Source organism: Salvia hispanica, chromosome 5 (assembly GCF_029641045.1).
Source record: "Salvia hispanica isolate PSC_SH4W2 chromosome 5, Shi_PSC_v1, whole genome shotgun sequence".
In the NCBI taxonomy this organism is placed as follows: domain Eukaryota; kingdom Viridiplantae; phylum Streptophyta; class Magnoliopsida; order Lamiales; family Lamiaceae; genus Salvia; species Salvia hispanica.
The window spans coordinates 36,723,816-36,739,904 of NC_142696.1; the positions used below are offsets into that span (position 1 = coordinate 36,723,816).

Genomic DNA, 16,089 nt, shown 5'->3' on the forward strand with positions numbered 1-16,089 from the left:
ATATTTTTTTAGATGTATTTATAAAAACTCAGGAAAAAAAATTGCAAGCAAAAGTCCAATGTACAAATAAGAAGTTCAAAACACCAACAAAAGACAAAAACAATAACTAAAAAAAAAACATAAAGCAAAAAACAAAACTAAGCTAACATCCAACATAGACAAGCTTAAGCAGGCTGTACATAACCTATCAAAAAGATGGCCTAAAGAACCACCAAATCGGCACCAAAAGCACTGAAACAATAAAATATCCCAAGAAAACACACATTTGGATTTCACCAAGCGACATATGAGTTACATTTTTTTTTCTGCATTCCAACTCTGATAACCCTCAGATATTCAGTTTATGAGGTGACTGAGAGTGGTTTTTCTGCATTCCAACTCTAATCTACGAACGAAGGCGCAAAGTTAACATTTTATTCTCTGAGTCCCAATTTCATTCAAATCGTTAGAAGACCATTTTATTATGAATATACCAAATCGACCATGATATAACATAGAACAAAGAGATCTTCAGCTCCTCGTTGCAAAAATGCAATAATCATCTCCACTACTAGAAACGCGAAATCTGTGTAGCTGTCTGTTCGTTGTCTTGAACCTCCTCTGCATAACGAACCAAACATGCAACTGCGCCCTGGAGCCAGTCCAAACAACGAGTTTAGACTTTAGATGGGTTGAACGTATTTAGTTCATTCATATAGAGAAAAATGAAATTGTTGTTCATTTTTATTTTATTTACTAAAATGGGGCTTTAGATTTGTAGAAAATTTTCTAACTTGCATTTTGACTCGAAACTCTTTGGCTTCCAGTATGGGGACCAAGATGTCAAAACCCTTTAGTCGAGTGAAAGACTTCATTCAGTCCATTCATTTTTCTCATTCTCTTTATTCTTCTTTCCTCTCTCATTTTCTCCCTCTATTTTTCTTCTTTTTCTTATTCTTAGTCTTCTTCCTCAGAAAAAGACTGTATGTGTTGTGAGTAAAGGTCCTTGTGGTGATAACCAAATGGTTAAGGGAACAACTTTGTGTTGGAATCAAATCAATGATTCACATAATTCATCACATAAATCACACATGTCGAATACGATTGATAAACATAAAGCGGAAGCGTACATGGATTCGGATTCATGATGTTGTTGATGATTCTGAAGTATGGAAATTAATCTTCCAAGTGACAACGCTCTCTCACAGATTTTCTGTAATCTGTAGAGTCTTGATATTACGTCTGGTCAATAGGAATGAGAATCTATTGACCTATTTATAGAGTTGCACTTGGGGACCATAACCATGTATTTAGGAATAAGTCCCTAACTTTATTATAACTATAATTTCACCCATAACAAAATTAAAGTTATCCAAAGTAGTATCTGCACAATAGTCCTCATACTTTTATAGATAATCGTTTGACCCTATAAATTATATAACCTTAGTAGATCACGTAATCGGGTCAATCAATAAATAGCCATAAATATTATACAATCTTTAGACTATTATGTTGGACCATATTAAAATGTTCCAACAATCTCCCACTTGGGCCAACATAAAAGTCACCAAATGATTGTACATTACTAAAGTTGCGCGCTAACTATTTATATTAATCATCTTTACCGATCCGGTCTACTAAACATGTTAATATAGAACCAAAGAAGTTTAAGTCACAACACGTATACATGACTAAACTCATCAGTGATCACAAATATCAACACATCTAGCAACACAAATCAAAATATGAGTATGCAGCATGAAAATTACATGCTATGTGATCTTTTGCATGTCTATTTTCAACTGGTCCTCTGAAACTGTAGTGAGATCAGAAAATACCAAATCATAATTCAAAGTAACTAAAACCAAAGTAACTAAAGTGCACTTAATATAACTGAAATTCAATGTTATTACATAGATGAACATAAACTCCCACTAAACCAAAGTATCACATGGTCGAATACCCATGTGAAATACATGCTCATGAAAGACCGAAGGCGGTAAACCTTTAGTGAAAGGATCCGCAAGCATGGAAGTCGAACCTAAGTGTTCAATTTGCAATTGTCTACTCTGAATTCTATCCTTAACAGCAAGGAACTTGATGTCAATGTGTTTAGACTTCGACGAGCTCCTGTTGTTGTTGGAGTACATGACTGCGGACTTATTGTCACAATATAACTTGAGTGGTCTTTCAATACTATCCACAATTTGCAGTCCTTGAATAAAGTTTCGCAACCATACTCCATGTTGTGATGCCTCAAAACAAGCTATGAATTCTGCTTCCATTGTAGAGGTGGCTATCAATGTTTGTTTAACACTTTTCCAAGATATAGCCCCTCCGGCGAGCATAAAGACATAACCTGATGTGGATCTACGACTGTCTTGGCATCCCGCGAAATCCGAATCAGAATACCCAATGATCTCAAGCTGATCCGATTTCCTATAAGTGAGCATATAATCCTTTGTTCTTTGCAGATACCGCAAAACACGTTTGACTGCTTTCCAATGATCCATACCGGGATTACTCAAGTATCTACCTAGCATGCCTACTATGAACGCAATATCCGGACGTGTGCATACTTGTGCATACATAAGACTTCCCACAGCCGATGCATAGGGAAGTAATTCCATTTCCTTTCTTGCAAGCTCGTTTTTGGGACATTGATTCAAACTGAATTTATCACCTTTAGCCACAGGGGTATCTCCTGGTCTACAATCTTTCATGTTGAATCTTGCCAAAACTTTATCGATGTAGCTCTTTTATGATAATCCAAGTACACCTAGGGAACGATCCCGATGTATTCGGATTCCTAATACAAAAGAAGCATCACCAAGATCTTTCATTTCAAATTTTCTTGAAAGAAATTTCTTGGTGTCACGTAATAAATCTACATCGTTGCAAGCAAGTAAAATGTCGTCGACATATAGAACCAGGAAAATGAATTTGCTCCCACTGAACTTATAGTATATGCATTCATCAACAGGATTCGTCTCAAAACCAAATGAGACAACAACTTGATGAAATTTAACATACCATTGACGAGACGCTTGTTTAAGACCATAGATGGATTTCTTAAGTTTGCATACCATCTTCTTTGGGTCACCAGACACAAAGTTTTCAGGTTGCACCATATAAATCGTTTCTGTAATGTCGCCATTAAGAAACACTGTCTTTACATCCATCTGATGTAGCTCCAAATTAAAATGAGCTACTAGTGCCATGATTATTCTGAATGAGTCTTTCGTCGAAACTGGAGAGAAAGTCTCGGTAAAATCGATGCCTTCCTTTTGAGTAAAGCCTTTTGCTACAAGACGAGCCTTATATCTCTCCACATTGCCTTTTGAATCCCGTTTGGTCTTAAAAATCCACTTGCAACCAATGGGTTTACCTTCAGGCAATGTGACAAGATCCCAAACGTCATTGCTTTGCATAGACTTAATCTCTTCAATCATAGCATCGATCCACTTTAGAGCATTAGGGCTTTCAATGGCTTGACGGAAAGTGACTGGGTCATCTTCCATCACTCCAATATCTACCTCATGCTCTTGGAGATATACAATATATTCATCCATAGATATTGCAGGTCTCCTCATTCTAGTGGATCTCCTTAGTGGCACTACTTCATCATGTTCTTGAGGAGGTTGAGGTTGTTCTTCATGTTGTTGTTCGGGAAGTGGAACAGGAATTACAAGAGTGTCGTCTTGTTCTGGAATGAAGGGAAGTGAAATCGCTTCCTCTTCAAAGACAACATTCTTTATACCATCTTCCCCCCCAAAATCAACTTCCTCAAAGAACCATGCATTATTCGTCTCAAAAAATGATCTAGTTGTGGGATCATAGAACTTGAAACCCATAGACCGCTCCGGATAACCTACAAAATAACAACTTACCGTTTTAGAGTCCAATTTATGCTCGTGTGGCCTATAAGGCCGAGCTTCAGCTGGACAACCCCAAACATGTAAATGAACTAAGCTGGGCTTTTTGCCCGTCCATAATTCATAAGGGGTTACGGCAGTTGCTTTAGTAGGTACTCGGTTTAGGATGTATGTTGCGGTCTTAAGTGCCTCTCCCCAAAGGGATTCTGGCAAAGTAGAATGACTGATCATGCTTCTAACCATATCCTTGAGGGTTCTATTTCGTCTTTCAGCAACACCATTCATGGTAGGACTACCAGGCATAGTGTACTGTGGGACGATTCCACATTCCTCAAGAAATCTAGCGAAGGGTCCTGGACGTTGTTCACCCGAGCCATCATATCTACCATAGTATTCTCCACCACGGTCAGCTCTGACGTTCTTAATTCTTTTTCCAAGTTGATTTTCAACTTCGGCCTTATAACTCTTGAACGTATCCAGTGCTTGAGATTTTTCACTTATGAGATATAAATAACCATATCGGGAATAATCGTCTATGAACGTAATAAAATATCGTTGAACGTTCCAAGATGCAGTAGGAAACGGTCCACAGATATCTGTATGGATAAGTTCTAAGACGTCTGTAGTCCGATTGGCTTCAAATCTCCTAATATTTGTTTGTTTCCCCTTAATGCACTCAACACAGACTTGAAAGTCTGCCATATTGGGAATGGTAAGAATTCCATCTGACACAAGTCTTTCTATTCTCCGTTTGGAGATATGACCTAAACGTTTATGCCAAATTGTAGCAGAATTCTCCCTTATTAATTTACGCTTTGTACCTCGTGAGTTCACATGCAGGGCTTCATTAAATGAAGTAATAGTATTAAGCAAATAAAGATTATCGCCATAAGAAAGAGAACCGGTGCCAACCAAAGTTGAATTTAGATAAACACTAAATCTACTATTTCTAAATGAACAAGTATAACCGAATTTGTCCAATACAGAAATAGAAATTAAATTCCGTCTAAATGACGGTACAACAAATGTCTGTTCTAAATCCAAATAACAACCAGTTTTTAGTAATAATCTAAATGTGCCTATTGCCTCCACTTCAACTTGTTTGCCATCGCCCACATAGATGAATCTTTCAGCATCAATCGGCTTTCGGCACTGGAGGCAACCCTGCATGGACACACTTATGTGAGTAGTAGCACCAGAGTCTATCCACCAAGTATGTCCAGGTACAGAAGCTAAATTAACTTCTGAACAAACATAAGTGAAAAATGTACCTTTCTTCACGCGCCAAGCGTGATATTCTTCACAATCATTCTTCTTGTGTCCATCTTTCTTGCAAAAGAAGCAAACTGAAGCTGATTTTTCCTTCTTAAACTGTTTTGCAGATGGACCCACAACATTTCTGGAGGAATCAGGAAGAATCCTCTTCCCCTTAGCGAACTCGGAAAGAACCCTCTTTCCCTTGTCTCTTCCTCGTTTACCCCTATAGCTTGTTGCTAAGTGAGCACTTTCTGTCTTACTTTGCTTCAATCTCTCTTCCTCTTGAACACAATGAGAAATCAACTCATTCAATGTCCATTTATCCTTCACAGTATTGTAACTAACTTTGAAGTGATCAAATTGATGAGGAAGAGATATCATAACCAAATGCACTAGTTGATCATCACTGATCGTCAAATTAAGTGCCGTAAGCTTTGAAGCAGTGTTTGACATTTCCATAATGTGCTCCCTAATTTCCCCTCGGCCATTATACCTCATAGTCACAAGTTTATGCACTCAACACAGACTTGAAAGTCTGCCATATTGGGAATGGTAAGAATTCCATCTGACACAAGTCTTTCTATTCTCCGTTTGGAAATATAACCTAAACGTTTATGCCAAATTGTAGCAGAATTCTCCCTTATTAATTTACGCTTTGTACCTCGTGAGTTCACATGCAGGGCTTCATTAAATGAAGTAATAGTATTAAGCAAATAAAGATTATCGCCATAAGAAAGAGAACCGGTGCCAACCAAAGTTGAATTTAGATAAACACTAAATCTACTATTTCTAAATGAACAAGTATAACCGAATTTGTCCAATACAGAAATAGAAATTAAATTCCGTCTAAATGACGGTACAACAAATGTCTGTTCTAAATCCAAATAACAACCAGTTTTTAGTAATAATCTAAATGTGCCTATTGCCTCCACTTCAACTTGTTTGCCATCGCCCACATAGATGAATCTTTCAGCATCAATCGGCTTTCGGCACTGGAGGCAACCCTGCATGGACACACTTATGTGAGTAGTAGCACCAGAGTCTATCCACCAAGTATGTCCAGGTACAGAAGCTAAATTAACTTCTGAACAAACATAAGTGAAAAATGTACCTTTCTTCACGCGCCAAGCGTGATATTCTTCACAATCATTCTTCTTGTGTCCATCTTTCTTGCAAAAGAAGCAAACTGAAGCTGATTTTTCCTTCTTAAACTGTTTTGCAGATGGACCCACAACATTTCTGGAGGAATCAGGAAGAATCCTCTTCCCCTTAGCGAACTCGGAAAGAACCCTCTTTCCCTTGTCTCTTCCTCGTTTACCCCTATAGCTTGTTGCTAAGTGAGCACTTTCTGTCTTACTTTGCTTCAATCTCTCTTCCTCTTGAACACAATGAGAAATCAACTCATTCAATGTCCATTTATCCTTCACAGTATTGTAACTAACTTTGAAGTGATCAAATTGATGAGGAAGAGATATCATAACCAAATGCACTAGTTGATCATCACTGATCGTCAAATTAAGTGCCGTAAGCTTTGAAGCAGTGTTTGACATTTCCATAATGTGCTCCCTAATTTCCCCTCGGCCATTATACCTCATAGTCACAAGTTTATGCACTCAACACAGACTTGAAAGTCTGCCATATTGGGAATGGTAAGAATTCCATCTGACACAAGTCTTTCTATTCTCCGTTTGGAAATATAACCTAAACGTTTATGCCAAATTGTAGCAGAATTCTCCCTTATTAATTTACGCTTTGTACCTCGTGAGTTCACATGCAGGGCTTCATTAAATGAAGTAATAGTATTAAGCAAATAAAGATTATCGCCATAAGAAAGAGAACCGGTGCCAACCAAAGTTGAATTTAGATAAACACTAAATCTACTATTTCTAAATGAACAAGTATAACCGAATTTGTCCAATACAGAAATAGAAATTAAATTCCGTCTAAATGACGGTACAACAAATGTCTGTTCTAAATCCAAATAACAACCAGTTTTTAGTAATAATCTAAATGTGCCTATTGCCTCCACTTCAACTTGTTTGCCATCGCCCACATAGATGAATCTTTCAGCATCAATCGGCTTTCGGCACTGGAGGCAACCCTGCATGGACACACTTATGTGAGTAGTAGCACCAGAGTCTATCCACCAAGTATGTCCAGGTACAGAAGCTAAATTAACTTCTGAACAAACATAAGTGAAAAATGTACCTTTCTTCACGCGCCAAGCGTGATATTCTTCACAATCATTCTTCTTGTGTCCATCTTTCTTGCAAAAGAAGCAAACTGAAGCTGATTTTTCCTTCTTAAACTGTTTTGCAGATGGACCCACAACATTTCTGGAGGAATCAGGAAGAATCCTCTTCCCCTTAGCGAACTCGGAAAGAACCCTCTTTCCCTTGTCTCTTCCTCGTTTACCCCTATAGCTTGTTGCTAAGTGAGCACTTTCTGTCTTACTTTGCTTCAATCTCTCTTCCTCTTGAACACAATGAGAAATCAACTCATTCAATGTCCATTTATCCTTCACAGTATTGTAACTAACTTTGAAGTGATCAAATTGATGAGGAAGAGATATCATAACCAAATGCACTAGTTGATCATCACTGATCGTCAAATTAAGTGCCGTAAGCTTTGAAGCAGTGTTTGACATTTCCATAATGTGCTCCCTAATTTCCCCTCGGCCATTATACCTCATAGTCACAAGTTTATGCACTCAACACAGACTTGAAAGTCTGCCATATTGGGAATGGTAAGAATTCCATCTGACACAAGTCTTTCTATTCTCCGTTTGGAAATATAACCTAAACGTTTATGCCAAATTGTAGCAGAATTCTCCCTTATTAATTTACGCTTTGTACCTCGTGAGTTCACATGCAGGGCTTCATTAAATGAAGTAATAGTATTAAGCAAATAAAGATTATCGCCATAAGAAAGAGAACCGGTGCCAACCAAAGTTGAATTTAGATAAACACTAAATCTACTATTTCTAAATGAACAAGTATAACCGAATTTGTCCAATACAGAAATAGAAATTAAATTCCGTCTAAATGACGGTACAACAAATGTCTGTTCTAAATCCAAATAACAACCAGTTTTTAGTAATAATCTAAATGTGCCTATTGCCTCCACTTCAACTTGTTTGCCATCGCCCACATAGATGAATCTTTCAGCATCAATCGGCTTTCGGCACTGGAGGCAACCCTGCATGGACACACTTATGTGAGTAGTAGCACCAGAGTCTATCCACCAAGTATGTCCAGGTACAGAAGCTAAATTAACTTCTGAACAAACATAAGTGAAAAATGTACCTTTCTTCACGCGCCAAGCGTGATATTCTTCACAATCATTCTTCTTGTGTCCATCTTTCTTGCAAAAGAAGCAAACTGAAGCTGATTTTTCCTTCTTAAACTGTTTTGCAGATGGACCCACAACATTTCTGGAGGAATCAGGAAGAATCCTCTTCCCCTTAGCGAACTCGGAAAGAACCCTCTTTCCCTTGTCTCTTCCTCGTTTACCCCTATAGCTTGTTGCTAAGTGAGCACTTTCTGTCTTACTTTGCTTCAATCTCTCTTCCTCTTGAACACAATGAGAAATCAACTCATTCAATGTCCATTTATCCTTCACAGTATTGTAACTAACTTTGAAGTGATCAAATTGATGAGGAAGAGATATCATAACCAAATGCACTAGTTGATCATCACTGATCGTCAAATTAAGTGCCGTAAGCTTTGAAGCAGTGTTTGACATTTCCATAATGTGCTCCCTAATTTCCCCTCGGCCATTATACCTCATAGTCACAAGTTTATGCACTCAACACAGACTTGAAAGTCTGCCATATTGGGAATGGTAAGAATTCCATCTGACACAAGTCTTTCTATTCTCCGTTTGGAAATATAACCTAAACGTTTATGCCAAATTGTAGCAGAATTCTCCCTTATTAATTTACGCTTTGTACCTCGTGAGTTCACATGCAGGGCTTCATTAAATGAAGTAATAGTATTAAGCAAATAAAGATTATCGCCATAAGAAAGAGAACCGGTGCCAACCAAAGTTGAATTTAGATAAACACTAAATCTACTATTTCTAAATGAACAAGTATAACCGAATTTGTCCAATACAGAAATAGAAATTAAATTCCGTCTAAATGACGGTACAACAAATGTCTGTTCTAAATCCAAATAACAACCAGTTTTTAGTAATAATCTAAATGTGCCTATTGCCTCCACTTCAACTTGTTTGCCATCGCCCACATAGATGAATCTTTCAGCATCAATCGGCTTTCGGCACTGGAGGCAACCCTGCATGGACACACTTATGTGAGTAGTAGCACCAGAGTCTATCCACCAAGTATGTCCAGGTACAGAAGCTAAATTAACTTCTGAACAAACATAAGTGAAAAATGTACCTTTCTTCACGCGCCAAGCGTGATATTCTTCACAATCATTCTTCTTGTGTCCATCTTTCTTGCAAAAGAAGCAAACTGAAGCTGATTTTTCCTTCTTAAACTGTTTTGCAGATGGACCCACAACATTTCTGGAGGAATCAGGAAGAATCCTCTTCCCCTTAGCGAACTCGGAAAGAACCCTCTTTCCCTTGTCTCTTCCTCGTTTACCCCTATAGCTTGTTGCTAAGTGAGCACTTTCTGTCTTACTTTGCTTCAATCTCTCTTCCTCTTGAACACAATGAGAAATCAACTCATTCAATGTCCATTTATCCTTCACAGTATTGTAACTAACTTTGAAGTGATCAAATTGATGAGGAAGAGATATCATAACCAAATGCACTAGTTGATCATCACTGATCGTCAAATTAAGTGCCGTAAGCTTTGAAGCAGTGTTTGACATTTCCATAATGTGCTCCCTAATTTCCCCTCGGCCATTATACCTCATAGTCACAAGTTTATGCACTCAACACAGACTTGAAAGTCTGCCATATTGGGAATGGTAAGAATTCCATCTGACACAAGTCTTTCTATTCTCCGTTTGGAAATATAACCTAAACGTTTATGCCAAATTGTAGCAGAATTCTCCCTTATTAATTTACGCTTTGTACCTCGTGAGTTCACATGCAGGGCTTCATTAAATGAAGTAATAGTATTAAGCAAATAAAGATTATCGCCATAAGAAAGAGAACCGGTGCCAACCAAAGTTGAATTTAGATAAACACTAAATCTACTATTTCTAAATGAACAAGTATAACCGAATTTGTCCAATACAGAAATAGAAATTAAATTCCGTCTAAATGACGGTACAACAAATGTCTGTTCTAAATCCAAATAACAACCAGTTTTTAGTAATAATCTAAATGTGCCTATTGCCTCCACTTCAACTTGTTTGCCATCGCCCACATAGATGAATCTTTCAGCATCAATCGGCTTTCGGCACTGGAGGCAACCCTGCATGGACACACTTATGTGAGTAGTAGCACCAGAGTCTATCCACCAAGTATGTCCAGGTACAGAAGCTAAATTAACTTCTGAACAAACATAAGTGAAAAATGTACCTTTCTTCACGCGCCAAGCGTGATATTCTTCACAATCATTCTTCTTGTGTCCATCTTTCTTGCAAAAGAAGCAAACTGAAGCTGATTTTTCCTTCTTAAACTGTTTTGCAGATGGACCCACAACATTTCTGGAGGAATCAGGAAGAATCCTCTTCCCCTTAGCGAACTCGGAAAGAACCCTCTTTCCCTTGTCTCTTCCTCGTTTACCCCTATAGCTTGTTGCTAAGTGAGCACTTTCTGTCTTACTTTGCTTCAATCTCTCTTCCTCTTGAACACAATGAGAAATCAACTCATTCAATGTCCATTTATCCTTCACAGTATTGTAACTAACTTTGAAGTGATCAAATTGATGAGGAAGAGATATCATAACCAAATGCACTAGTTGATCATCACTGATCGTCAAATTAAGTGCCGTAAGCTTTGAAGCAGTGTTTGACATTTCCATAATGTGCTCCCTAATTTCCCCTCGGCCATTATACCTCATAGTCACAAGTTTATGCACTCAACACAGACTTGAAAGTCTGCCATATTGGGAATGGTAAGAATTCCATCTGACACAAGTCTTTCTATTCTCCGTTTGGAAATATAACCTAAACGTTTATGCCAAATTGTAGCAGAATTCTCCCTTATTAATTTACGCTTTGTACCTCGTGAGTTCACATGCAGGGCTTCATTAAATGAAGTAATAGTATTAAGCAAATAAAGATTATCGCCATAAGAAAGAGAACCGGTGCCAACCAAAGTTGAATTTAGATAAACACTAAATCTACTATTTCTAAATGAACAAGTATAACCGAATTTGTCCAATACAGAAATAGAAATTAAATTCCGTCTAAATGACGGTACAACAAATGTCTGTTCTAAATCCAAATAACAACCAGTTTTTAGTAATAATCTAAATGTGCCTATTGCCTCCACTTCAACTTGTTTGCCATCGCCCACATAGATGAATCTTTCAGCATCAATCGGCTTTCGGCACTGGAGGCAACCCTGCATGGACACACTTATGTGAGTAGTAGCACCAGAGTCTATCCACCAAGTATGTCCAGGTACAGAAGCTAAATTAACTTCTGAACAAACATAAGTGAAAAATGTACCTTTCTTCACGCGCCAAGCGTGATATTCTTCACAATCATTCTTCTTGTGTCCATCTTTCTTGCAAAAGAAGCAAACTGAAGCTGATTTTTCCTTCTTAAACTGTTTTGCAGATGGACCCACAACATATCTGGAGGAATCAGGAAGAATCCTCTTCCCCTTAGCGAACTCGGAAAGAACCCTCTTTCCCTTGTCTCTTCCTCGTTTACCCCTATAGCTTGTTGCTAAGTGAGCACTTTCTGTCTTACTTTGCTTCAATCTCTCTTCCTCTTGAACACAATGAGAAATCAACTCATCCAATGTCCATTTATCCTTCACAGTATTGTAACTAACTTTGAAGTGATCAAATTGATGAGGAAGAGATATCATAACCAAATGCACTAGTTGATCATCACTGATCGTCAAATTAAGTGCCGTAAGCTTTGAAGCAGTGTTTGACATTTCCATAATGTGCTCCCTAATTTCCCCTCGGCCATTTTACCTCATAGTCACAAGTTTATGCATCAATGAAGCCGTTTCGGCCTTTTCATTGCTTGCGAAATTCATATCAATGGCCTCGAGAAATTCCTTAGCAGTTGCTTCTTTCGGGACAGTACCGCGAAAGTTTTCAGGGATGGCATGTTGCATAATCATAAGACTCATGCGATTGGAGTGTTCCCACCTCTCAAAAGTCCGTTTATCCTCATCGGAACTTTCATCAGTAAGAGGGGCAGGTTGCTCCGTCCGAAGTGCATAGTCTAAATTTGCAATCCCCAAACCAATCAATACCTTGCTTCTCCATGATGCATAGGTATTGCCTTTTAGCACAGGAATGAATTTAGAAAACCAATAGCAGATTCTTGAGCTAGCAAAGAACAAATATAACAAGTTGGACAATAATTAGCTCACGTAAATAATAAGTAAATAAATTAAATAATGACAATTCCCATTTCAAGATGTCGGCACAACATTAAAATTTCATCTTTGGACAAAATAATTAACTTGCAAGTGACATCTTAATACGTAGTAATCAAATATAGATAATCATTTCCTGTCAAACAATAAGTCTTCCTTTGGGCCGACTTAGAGTCCACAATGACTTAAGGATAATCTCATATTATTACCACAAAGTACACAAGAAACACGGCCAAATAACAATCTTCCTTTGGGCCGATTAACTATTCGCATGTATTTCAAGTATACAAATATCCTATATATTCTAAATAAATTAATCTACACATTAGAGCTCACTTTGGCAAGGTAATGCTTCAATTAATTTAATTAAAATAATAGACAATATAAACTAAATCATTATTCAATTAATTACTTAACAACCAAAACAATTAAATTACTTTAATTGTTTTAAACTTAAAATTTTGGGCTATTTTGTAAAATGTAAATGAATAAGCCCAAAAGGAAAACATAAGTTGCTGTTCTCGATTGAAAAGAAACCAACGATTTAAGTCAATTATTAAGTAATTGAGTTATAAAACTTAATAGCAACTGTCGGCTTTTGAAATGAATTTTTTTTTTTAAAAAAAATAAACTTTTATTGGCCAATTTAATTTTAGAAAACGACTAGTCACTTTCGACGCGAAACATCACAACTATTCAGCCCCAAGAAACTGAATCACTAAACACACAGACGCGTCGTTTCACGAAACAAGGCCAACGATTCACCGCCTCAACCGCTCCAACATCGCCGGAACTTGCCGACTCTCCGTTCGTCGGAAAAACGGACGGCGGCCAGAATTAATTGAAAAATGAATTTTAAAAATGGATGAATGAAAATTTGAACACAGAAGTTCATTAAATTTTCGACGAATCGATGAATTAATCAAAACCAAAACTGCTCTGTTAAATTTCGAACACATGAGTGCAGAAAATTTGAAGAAATCAGCATAAATTTTTTGATATGTAATTCTCCCAAATAATTCGACAAAAGGGTTGTAAAGGTTTTGAAAACCAGAAAATTAATGAAGAGGAATAATTAATCGCACACATATACCCATTAGTTAAATTCTACTCCACATCACCATGCATGCATTAACAATCACCAAAATTCAAAACTTGTGAATCAACAATAAAGTCGAACAAATTTGGGCAGATTAAGGACTCAAAATCCGAAAACAATAGCAATCGAACAATCAATTCGATCCAACATGCATTGGCTCTGATACCAATTGTTGGAATCAAATCAATGATTCACATAATTCATCACATAAATCACACATGTCGAATACGATTGATAAACATAAAGCGGAAGCGTACATGGATTCGGATTCATGATGTTGTTGATGATTCTGAAGTATGGAAATTAATCTTCCAAGTGACAACGCTCTCTCACAGATTCTCTGTAATCTGTAGAGTCTTGATATTACGTCTGGTCAATAGGAATGAGAATCTATTGACCTATTTATAGAGTTGCACTTGGGGACCATAACCATGTATTTAGGAATAAGTCCCTAACTTTATTATAACTATAATTTCACCCATAACAAAATTAAAGTTATCCAAAGTAGTATCTGCACAATAGTCCTCATACTTTTATAGATAATCGTTTGACCCTATAAATTATATAACCTTAGTAGATCACGTAATCGGGTCAATCAATAAATAGCCATAAATATTATACAATCTTTAGACTATTATGTTGGACCATATTAAAATGTTCCAACACTTTGAATATGAATTCACCATTGTTCTTATTCAAAATTATTCAAAGAGCTTGAGATTTCGAATGAGTTTATGAGGTCTGGGAAGTTCGACGATCATTTTTTTGTGAACTTGTTTGGGTTGTTGTAGTGGTAGTGTTAGTGTTCATGCCAAGACTTTAGTCTTTTATGTTCTAAATTTCATTTTGAGATTCTCTATAACACTAGTGCTCTTGATAGGTACGTGGTTATGTTTTGTTGAACTTTCAATCTTATTATGTTTATAATTTTTTTTTAACTATTTGTATATTTGTAGATCTAACAATTCTTACTAATATTTTTTTTAAAATTATTATATTTGTTTATTGTTGTGATCGATTGGTTGATCGTGGGGCTGATTACCTTACACAGATTAAAAGAGGTCTCAGTTAGACAGTGAACCCCAACAAATTTGATCTTTATAATGATATCAAAGCTATGAGGGTACTCATCCAGGCACACCGAGTTACAAACGATGGTATGGAGATGTTCCTTGTTGTTCTTATGTTCGTGCGTTTTAAACGTGCCGGGAAGTCAGTAGTACTCTTACGTAGGACTCTGACTTATCAATTTTTTTAAAAATAACTATTGTTACATATTTTTACTGAAATTTTACATATGTTGTTAGAGCATTCTTAACCTAGCCCGGATCCCAAGTCCTCTCCACGTCATCATTTTCCTAATTTTTTTGGGCAAGACTACAACTCCTATAACCCTGCAGGCCCATTCAGGTACCAACTATTAAATTGCACTATTCACAACGAAAAGCTTTTTATTCGTAAAATAGAAACCGTTGAACAATTAAAACACGAAAAATTAATTGTTCAATCGAAAATAAAAGATTACAAACCCTAGAAATAAAAAATTACAAATCATAAAAAATAAAAATTACAGACTCTATAAATTAAATAATCCTAGAAAATAAAAATTACAAGTCATAAAAATTAAAAAAAAACCAAAATAATGTAAATAAAATAGAAAGGCTAGATGTAGAAGAAAGTTAGAAATTGGTGGAAGAATGTTGAACAAATAGTATATAAATAGGCAAAAATTCATCGGGGCCAGCCTGAACACCCCATAACCCTAGGCCGGGCCACAACCAGGAGGAGCGTGCCAAAGCCTCCAACACCGGGCCGAGACTCAACCAGGTATGGCCCCAGAACTCGTCCCCATCCTCAGACGCGGCGTGAGCCGCAGCTCACTCCAGTCCAATGCTACAGGCCGTGGGCCGGGACCCAGGTGCGGTCCGGCCTGCAGCATTAAAGATGCTCTTAGAGTATGTTCATTTGATAGCCTACATATTTGTTATGACCTTGCATTCTAAAAATTATACTCCATCCTGTCTCATAGAAATAAGACATACAGAGTATTTTTTTTCGTTCGTCTCATAGTAATAGTCTATATCCATTTATGGTAACCTTTTTTGTCCTTCTTTTTTACTTTATCATTTATGGGCTCCACCATCCACTACACAATTTTAACAACCTTTTCTTATTCTCTCTTACTTTACCATTTACTCCCTCCGTCCCACATTTGGAGTCACTTATTGTTATGGCTTGAATTTTAAGAAAGACTTGAAGTGTGTAATAAATGAAGTGAGATAGTGGAGTGTGTAATAAATGAAGTGAGATGGTAGAGTGTGTAATAAATGAAGTGAGATGGTGGAGTTGGTTGAATGTGGGTCCCTTTTGACTTTTGATTTTTGTTTTGAT

General features: G+C 37.0%; 8 protein-coding genes and 1 pseudogene across 8 annotated transcripts; all 9 read right to left on the bottom strand.

Moving 5' to 3' along the window:
• Positions 1-1,913: 1,913 nt before the first annotated feature.
• LOC148926745 (secreted RxLR effector protein 161 pseudogene) lies at positions 1,914-2,702 on the bottom strand (annotated as a pseudogene).
• A 2,287-nt stretch (positions 2,703-4,989) lies between these two features.
• Positions 4,990-5,585, bottom strand: LOC148926746 (uncharacterized). The gene is made up of 2 exons (XM_089058135.1): positions 5,126-5,585; positions 4,990-5,018 (listed from the first exon to the last, which is right to left on the bottom strand). Exons 1-2 carry the CDS (start codon positions 5,568-5,570, stop codon positions 4,990-4,992), a joined length of 474 nt encoding a protein of 157 aa, XP_088914261.1. The 5' UTR covers positions 5,571-5,585.
• Positions 5,586-6,086: 501 nt separating this feature from the next.
• LOC148926747 (uncharacterized) lies at positions 6,087-6,682 on the bottom strand. The gene is made up of 2 exons (XM_089058134.1): positions 6,223-6,682; positions 6,087-6,115 (listed from the first exon to the last, which is right to left on the bottom strand). The coding sequence occupies exons 1-2, from the start codon at positions 6,665-6,667 to the stop codon at positions 6,087-6,089; spliced, it is 474 nt and encodes a 157-aa protein (XP_088914260.1). The 5' UTR covers positions 6,668-6,682.
• A 501-nt stretch (positions 6,683-7,183) lies between these two features.
• LOC148926748 (uncharacterized) lies at positions 7,184-7,779 on the bottom strand. Its single transcript, XM_089058133.1, has 2 exons — positions 7,320-7,779; positions 7,184-7,212 (listed from the first exon to the last, which is right to left on the bottom strand). The coding sequence occupies exons 1-2, from the start codon at positions 7,762-7,764 to the stop codon at positions 7,184-7,186; spliced, it is 474 nt and encodes a 157-aa protein (XP_088914259.1). The 5' UTR covers positions 7,765-7,779.
• Positions 7,780-8,280: 501 nt separating this feature from the next.
• On the bottom strand, positions 8,281-8,876 carry LOC148926749 (uncharacterized). The gene is made up of 2 exons (XM_089058132.1): positions 8,417-8,876; positions 8,281-8,309 (listed from the first exon to the last, which is right to left on the bottom strand). Exons 1-2 carry the CDS (start codon positions 8,859-8,861, stop codon positions 8,281-8,283), a joined length of 474 nt encoding a protein of 157 aa, XP_088914258.1. The 5' UTR covers positions 8,862-8,876.
• Positions 8,877-9,377: 501 nt separating this feature from the next.
• Positions 9,378-9,973, bottom strand: LOC148926750 (uncharacterized). Its single transcript, XM_089058131.1, has 2 exons — positions 9,514-9,973; positions 9,378-9,406 (listed from the first exon to the last, which is right to left on the bottom strand). Exons 1-2 carry the CDS (start codon positions 9,956-9,958, stop codon positions 9,378-9,380), a joined length of 474 nt encoding a protein of 157 aa, XP_088914257.1. The 5' UTR covers positions 9,959-9,973.
• Positions 9,974-10,474: 501 nt separating this feature from the next.
• Positions 10,475-11,070, bottom strand: LOC148926751 (uncharacterized). Its single transcript, XM_089058130.1, has 2 exons — positions 10,611-11,070; positions 10,475-10,503 (listed from the first exon to the last, which is right to left on the bottom strand). Exons 1-2 carry the CDS (start codon positions 11,053-11,055, stop codon positions 10,475-10,477), a joined length of 474 nt encoding a protein of 157 aa, XP_088914256.1. The 5' UTR covers positions 11,056-11,070.
• Positions 11,071-11,571: 501 nt separating this feature from the next.
• Positions 11,572-12,348, bottom strand: LOC148926752 (uncharacterized). Its single transcript, XM_089058378.1, has 2 exons — positions 11,708-12,348; positions 11,572-11,600 (listed from the first exon to the last, which is right to left on the bottom strand). The coding sequence occupies exons 1-2, from the start codon at positions 12,150-12,152 to the stop codon at positions 11,572-11,574; spliced, it is 474 nt and encodes a 157-aa protein (XP_088914504.1). The 5' UTR covers positions 12,153-12,348.
• LOC148926753 (uncharacterized) lies at positions 12,183-15,785 on the bottom strand. The gene is made up of 3 exons (XM_089059237.1): positions 15,741-15,785; positions 15,523-15,628; positions 12,183-12,502 (listed from the first exon to the last, which is right to left on the bottom strand). Exons 1-3 carry the CDS (start codon positions 15,783-15,785, stop codon positions 12,183-12,185), a joined length of 471 nt encoding a protein of 156 aa, XP_088915363.1.
• Between the last annotated feature and the right edge of the window lie 304 nt (positions 15,786-16,089).

Excerpts from the sequence above, each read along its gene's own strand:
- LOC148926753 (XM_089059237.1), bottom strand. The coding sequence starts at position 15,785 with ATGGATATAGACTATTACTATGAGACGAACGAAAAAAAATACTCT. Across the intron at positions 15,629-15,740 it reads CGAACGAAAAAAAATACTCT|GCCGGACCGCACCTGGGTCC; the intron begins GTATGTCTTATT and ends TTAATGCTGCAG. Across the intron at positions 12,503-15,522 it reads GAGTTCTGGGGCCATACCTG|GCAATACCTATGCATCATGG; the intron begins GTTGAGTCTCGG and ends CTGTGCTAAAAG.
- LOC148926747 (XM_089058134.1), bottom strand. The coding sequence starts at position 6,667 with ATGGAAATGTCAAACACTGCTTCAAAGCTTACGGCACTTAATTTGACG. Across the intron at positions 6,116-6,222 it reads CGCTTGGCGCGTGAAGAAAG|GGTTGCCTCCAGTGCCGAAA; the intron begins GTACATTTTTCA and ends GTGTCCATGCAG.
- LOC148926746 (XM_089058135.1), bottom strand. The coding sequence starts at position 5,570 with ATGGAAATGTCAAACACTGCTTCAAAGCTTACGGCACTTAATTTGACG. Across the intron at positions 5,019-5,125 it reads CGCTTGGCGCGTGAAGAAAG|GGTTGCCTCCAGTGCCGAAA; the intron begins GTACATTTTTCA and ends GTGTCCATGCAG.
- LOC148926752 (XM_089058378.1), bottom strand. The coding sequence starts at position 12,152 with ATGGAAATGTCAAACACTGCTTCAAAGCTTACGGCACTTAATTTGACG. Across the intron at positions 11,601-11,707 it reads CGCTTGGCGCGTGAAGAAAG|GGTTGCCTCCAGTGCCGAAA; the intron begins GTACATTTTTCA and ends GTGTCCATGCAG.
- LOC148926750 (XM_089058131.1), bottom strand. The coding sequence starts at position 9,958 with ATGGAAATGTCAAACACTGCTTCAAAGCTTACGGCACTTAATTTGACG. Across the intron at positions 9,407-9,513 it reads CGCTTGGCGCGTGAAGAAAG|GGTTGCCTCCAGTGCCGAAA; the intron begins GTACATTTTTCA and ends GTGTCCATGCAG.
- LOC148926749 (XM_089058132.1), bottom strand. The coding sequence starts at position 8,861 with ATGGAAATGTCAAACACTGCTTCAAAGCTTACGGCACTTAATTTGACG. Across the intron at positions 8,310-8,416 it reads CGCTTGGCGCGTGAAGAAAG|GGTTGCCTCCAGTGCCGAAA; the intron begins GTACATTTTTCA and ends GTGTCCATGCAG.
- LOC148926748 (XM_089058133.1), bottom strand. The coding sequence starts at position 7,764 with ATGGAAATGTCAAACACTGCTTCAAAGCTTACGGCACTTAATTTGACG. Across the intron at positions 7,213-7,319 it reads CGCTTGGCGCGTGAAGAAAG|GGTTGCCTCCAGTGCCGAAA; the intron begins GTACATTTTTCA and ends GTGTCCATGCAG.
- LOC148926751 (XM_089058130.1), bottom strand. The coding sequence starts at position 11,055 with ATGGAAATGTCAAACACTGCTTCAAAGCTTACGGCACTTAATTTGACG. Across the intron at positions 10,504-10,610 it reads CGCTTGGCGCGTGAAGAAAG|GGTTGCCTCCAGTGCCGAAA; the intron begins GTACATTTTTCA and ends GTGTCCATGCAG.